Here is a 6108-nt window from a genome sequence, read left to right as displayed (position 1 = left end):
ACCAGAGATGAGTTCTTTAACCTTTCTTGGCACCTTAAAAAGACACTTTTACCTGTAGTGTGATTCAAGTAATTTCCCCCTTAAATTTATCCCTGTGAGTCTGCTAATGCTTCAAATTCCCTTGAAGGAGAATGAAACCTTTCATTTTTCGGATGTTTGCTAATAAAGCCAATTGTTTATGGAATTTACAATGAATTTCACAAAGGATTTTGAAGTCAATGCAATGGAAAGACTATCAATTTTGTTTAAGCCTAGGAATTAATTAATTAATGCTTTAGACACATGAATCCGGCTGCTGCATGTGAAAGAGAGAAACAGAGATTCAAGTTGGAAAACCCAGTAATCCCAGCACTTTGGGTGGCTGAGGTGGGTGGATCACTTGAGGTCAGGAGTTCAAGACCAGCCTGGCCAACATGGTGAAACTCTGTCTCCACCAAAAATACAAAAATTATCTGGTCGTTGTGATGGGCACCTGTAATCCCAGCTACTTGGGAGGCTGAAGTCGGAGAATTGCTTGAAACCCAGGTTTCAGTGAGCTAATATTGTGCCACTGCATTCCAGCCTGGGCAACAGAGTGAGACTCCATCTCAAAAAAAAAAAAAAAAAAAAAAGAGAGAGAGAGAGAGTTGAATACACCGTCATGGAAAGGAAGTACCACCAAACATATGACATCAGTAGGACTTGCCAACTAATTTTTTGTGAAATAATCAAAATATTGACAACATTTTTGGTCTGGGATCCTTATGGTCTAATTGGTTTTTTACTAGTGACAAGTAATAGTAGAAGGGTTACAACACACTTAAGACAAAGGAAAAATTAGAACCTAACATTCAAAAAAAGCTAAAACTCATCTCACATTTTATAGATGTGTTATAAGAATCTGCAGGTCCTACAGAGTAAGAGTTGAGAAGATGGGATCTCCATTTATTTAAAAGCACCAAACAAGCTGTAAAAAGGGATATATTAAATGCTACTATAGAAGGATCTCCATGATATATTAAGTGAAAAAAGTGAGGTGGAAGAAAATAAAGACAAACATGTACAGGCTAGATGTAACTCTACTGAGTATTTCTGCCAAAAGAAGTCAAACCTGAATCTGCCAGCCTCCTCTAAATGAGTTCTCGAAGTGTAATTTGGAAGACCCCTCTGTGTCATGGAGACAGGAACACCATGAGGTCAAAAGTATTTTCTGTTTTTTTTTTTTTTGGGGGGGGGGTGGGGGACGGAGTTTCGCTCTTGTTACCCAGGCTGGAGTACAATGGCGCGATTTCGGCTCACCACAACCTCCGCCTCCTGGGTTCAGGCAATTCTCCTGCTTCAGCCTCCTGAGTAGCTGGGATTACAGGCACACGCCACCATGCCCAGCTAATTTTTTGTATTTTTTTAGTAGAGACGGGGTTTCACTGTGTTGACCAGGATGGTCTCGATCTCTTGACCTCGTGATCCACCCACCTCGGCCTCCCAAAGTGCTGGGATTACAGGCTTGAGCCACCGCGCCCACCAAAAGTATTTTCTTAATGATACTATTATTTGCCTTTTTCACTTTCATTCTGTCCTGAATAAACAGTGGGGTTTTCCAGTGGCTACATGTGTGATTTTGCAGCAGACTGAATGCAAAAGCAATAATGTGAATCTGGTTGTTTTTTTATTCAGCCAGACATTAGAGATTCAAAAATATAAAACAATACCATTTTTCTACTACATTTTTTTATTTAAAAGTGTTACTTCTGCTATCCCGTAATTATTTTTATTTTAAATGTTTGTAAATTGTGTTTTAATTTCTGAGTACATAACAAAAACAGAAGCTTCATTGTATCTTCAATAATTTTTTTTAAGAGATAGGCTCCGTTACCCAGGTGGGAGTGCAGTGGTGAGATCATAGCTCACTGCAGCCTTCAACTCCTGGGCTCAAGAAATCCTCCTGTCTCAGCCTCCTGAGTAGCTATACTCAGGACTATAGGTTTGTGCAGCCATGCTCAGCTATCTTTCTTTCTTTCTTTTCTTTCTTTTCTTTTCTTTCTTTTCTTTCTTTTCTTTCTTTCTTTCTTTCTTTCTCTTTTTTTGTAAAGAAGGGGCCTCACTATGTTGCCCAGGCTCAACTTGGCCCAAAGTGCTGGGATTACAGGCATGAGCCATTGGTACCTGGCCTTCAATAATTTTTCAGAATGAAAAAAAGGGGTCCTGCAATCAAAAAGTTTGTGAACTGCTCTTCCAGATAGGTCATTGGCCCTCAACCCTAGAATTAGAATTACTTCAAACATTAGAATTACCTGGAGAATTTAAATACTGATGCCAGGCCTCACCTCTAGAGGTTCTGATTTAATAGGGTCTAAGGTCGAGCATCAATTTGAAAAACAAAACAAAACACCACTCATCCCTTTGAGTGTGTAGTCTGGATTGGGAACCACTGCTCTGGCTATTATCAATTTAAATACAAGATGAAAAAGGAACATGTTGTATTATGCTATGGGGGCACAATCAGCAAAACGACACAGAAAGTGACTAGACAAAGGATCCCTGCTTAAGGAACGGATTAAAGCAATCCCCAAGGGAATCTGAAGCATTAACAGGCATATAGGAAGAAATATAAGGGGAATATCACTTGAATCACACTACAGCTAAGACTGTCTTTTAAGATGCCAAGAAAGGTCAAAGGAACCATCTCTGGTCAGAGAACATAACGGATTAAAGTGATTAAAAAAGTGAAGGGAGTAACACTGGGAACTAAAATTACAATCTGTTAATCTCACACCACTGGTTTACTGCTCTGGCCTAGTCTCAGCTGCTGAATTTCTTCATACAGAACTGGCTCTCCTGGGTCCTTCCCCTCGTCTTTCCTGCTCAGTGCTCGCTGCCTCCAGAACCCTCCCTCATCAGAAAGCTCAGGCTCCACTCAGCGAAGTGCGCAGGCGCACCGCACGTCCGGGAGCCACGTGTCAGGCGCCAGGTGGCAGAAGGCCGTTGGAGCGCATGCGCAGCTTTTCTCCACGCCGCCCCCCAGCGCGCTGCTCTTCCAGCGTCCCCAGAGCCGCTTTCCCGCCAGGACTACGCTTCAGCGGTTTTCAGCTTCCCTTCATCGTCCCTCCCGCACTCGTTTTTAGCCACTGCTGTCGGCTTTTATATCCTTCTCTGCCATGCCGCGTGAGCCTGCGAAGAGGAAGGCAGAAAAGCGGCTGTTTGACGCCTCGTCCTTCGGGAAGGACCTTCTGGCCGGCGGAGTCGCGGCAGCTGTGTCCAAGACAGCAGTGGCGCCCATCGAGCGGGTGAAGCTGCTGCTGCAGGTGCAGGCCTCATCGAAGCAGATCAGCCCGGAGGCGCGGTACAAAGGCATGGTGGACTGCCTGGTGCGGATTCCTCGCGAGCAGGGTGAGCAAAGGCAGGCCACCACGCCTGCCTCTCCCGATGCCTCCATCAGCTTCCCAGAGAAAAGGGGTGGCTGGGAGGGGGATGATTGTGGGCGCCACAACCACAGCTACGGCTGTCGATAATGAGTTTGCTTTTTACGCTTCCAGAATTTAGTTTCTGAACCTATCTAACAGGCTCTACTTTCCCACGGCCTTCTTAGTCCTGACCGAGGCCTGGTACAGAGGAGACCACTGCCTTCTCTTTCTCTAAATCTGCGGCAGCACGATTTACACTTTGGTGCACCTGTGCCAGATGCAGAAGGAAAGTGGTTGACCTCCCAGGATTGAGGGAGATGCCATTAAGCACTCTGCTATAACTAGTGCTGTAAGTTACTTAAATATTTGTTGGTATAATCACGCCACTATGCTCCAGCATGGGCGATAGACAAGACCTTGCCTCAAAAAATATATGTATATTTGTTGAAATAGTAACGTCTAAGAGAAGTACACATATGGGACCACTGGGGCTTCCAGTACTCTGAAACCTATTAGTGAAAAGAGGTTCTGCTTATTCTTGAGGAACTACTGAAGACCAAGGAGGCTCTTAGCTCTGCCCAAAATCAAGGGAGCGGGGAAAAGAAAAGAAAAAAAACCCTCAGTCATCAAGATAAAAAGTATTTTAAGGCCGGGTGCAGTGGCACACACCTGTAATCCCAGCACTTTGGGAGGACAAGCGGGCAGAACACTTGAGCTCAGGAGCTCCAGACCAGCCTGGATAACATGGTGAAACCTTGTCTCTATGAAATATACAAGAATTAGCGGGGTATGGCGGCGCATGCCTGTAGCACCAGATACTTGGGGAACTCTGATGCGAGGGTTCAGGGACCCCAGATTGTGCCACCACACTCCAGCCTGGGTGAAGGAGTGAGACCCCCGTCTCAAAAAAACAAAAAAATGACTTTAGGGTCTTTCCCTTTCCGAAGCTCCTCTCTTTTACAAGAGAACTGTTCTCGTTTCTCTTTATTTTGCGTATTAAACCTCCACTCCAAAAACAAAAACAAAAATCTTTAAACTATTTTAAAGCAATCTTTTAAAAAATCAAGTCATGTGAAAAATTCGTAATGAACACAATATATACAAGTTTAAAGATGGAATCAGTATTACCAGTTTTTCTTTTTGCATCAAGTGCTGTCCTTATTTAAAATTTTATTTTTGTTCATTATGGATTTTTTTTGTTAATATTGGCATGATTTTAAAGGCATAAATAACCAAAGTGCTTTGTGAACCATTGCTGCAAAATGGCTCCCAAGTTAGCTAAAGGGATAAGTTTATCAAATATTTTATATAATCCACCCATATAGTTGGATTCAATAGAAAAATTTGTATGATCTTTAAAAAAGAAATATGCCTATTTATTGTATATTCTCAACAAGAAATGAAGTGCAGACCTTTCTTTTAATCCTGTTCTAGGGCCAGATACTATCCCATTTAAAAACTACCTTGTCCCTAGGAATGCTAGGAATGTGGTTACAACTCTTTCAGACCTATGGTGTGGAGTATATGGGGTCAGGGGTGGAAACTTAATGCATCATATAAACTGAGTTTAGAATACCCATCTGGGAGCTAAGCTCAGATCTTTCATAGTTCACCTCTCTCCACTCATTCGTTTAATCAAAACAAGGTTCTCATTTTCCCCAAGATTTTTTTTAGGAAAAGCAAGGAACCTGTCTCTTCTTTGCTTATATTCTAAGACTTCTGAAGAGAAGTAGGGGCCTCTCTATTATTAGCTTTTTGCTTTAAATATTTTGTCAGGTGGAATGAAGTATTCTGGTCAGATGGGGCTGACTAGTGCTAATTTATTTTATATTTTAAATTTTTTCACAATATTTAAACCTAAACATTTAATATGGCTCTTGTAAGTTGACATCATTCTCAAATGTATCCTGGTCCCTGCTTTCTTTACCTTGCAAAATGAGAGGATCATAAGTAGAACTTTAAGATACACTGTATTATATATAAAGCTTTATGAAGGTACCATGGTGTATCCTATGCTGAGATCAGTAATTCACAACAAGGATACTATTGCCATCTAGAGGCAATTTTGGAAACTTGTGGGGCAATTTTTTAATTTAGCACAAAGATAGAGGGGTGTAAACCTACATTACAATGAAATGAAAGGCAAGGGCCAGGGATGTTAAATGTCCTGCTGCTATACTCAGGCCAGTCATACACAATGAAGAGTTACCCTGCAACCTAAATGACTTTTAGATTTCCACTTGGACATTCGTGTAGCAGTAAAACCTGTTTATGATTCTCTAAGCCTAGAAAGAACTTAACTCTGATTTACTTATAAACACACACTGTCTGGGGCATGGTTTTAGTTTACAGTGATTCCAGTAATGCAGCTACCATATAAGGAAGTAGAGGAAAGATTGTACTTTCTTCTGTTCAGAAGTTTGCTAAGAGTTGTTCATAATTGCAAAAACTTACATCAGCAGCTCTGCTTATAGTATTTGGTCATCATTTATACAGGTTGAGTATCCAAAAAGCTTGGGACCAAAATTTTAGATTTTTTAATTTTTTCAGATTTTAGAATATTTGCATTATATTTACCAGATGAGCATCCCTAATCTAAAATCCAAAATGTTCTAATGAGCATTTCCTTTGCCCATCATGTCAGTGCTCAAAATGTTTCAGATTTTGGAGTATTTTGGATTTTTGAATTAGGGATGCTCAACCTGTATCATCTGTATTTGTAGCTATT

At 41.4% G+C, this 6108-nt stretch overlaps 1 protein-coding gene across 1 annotated transcript in view; it reads left to right on the top strand.

The window, feature by feature from the left end:
• The first annotated feature begins 3134 nt into the window (after window positions 1–3134).
• The window catches only part of SLC25A31 (solute carrier family 25 member 31), a 44789-nt gene continuing 41815 nt past the window's right edge, over window positions 3135–6108 (top strand). The window contains 1 exon segment of the mRNA XM_032292247.1: window positions 3135–3366. Within this exon segment, the coding sequence (XP_032148138.1) occupies window positions 3135–3366 (232 nt within the window).

This window comes from Sapajus apella, unplaced genomic scaffold, assembly GCF_009761245.1.
Source record: "Sapajus apella isolate SASKATOON/1434 unplaced genomic scaffold, GSC_monkey_1.0 scaffold27, whole genome shotgun sequence".
In the NCBI taxonomy this organism is placed as follows: Eukaryota; Metazoa; Chordata; class Mammalia; order Primates; family Cebidae; genus Sapajus; species Sapajus apella.
The sequence above is the reverse complement of the archived record's forward strand: the minus strand, read 5'-3'. Positions and strand labels throughout refer to the sequence as shown.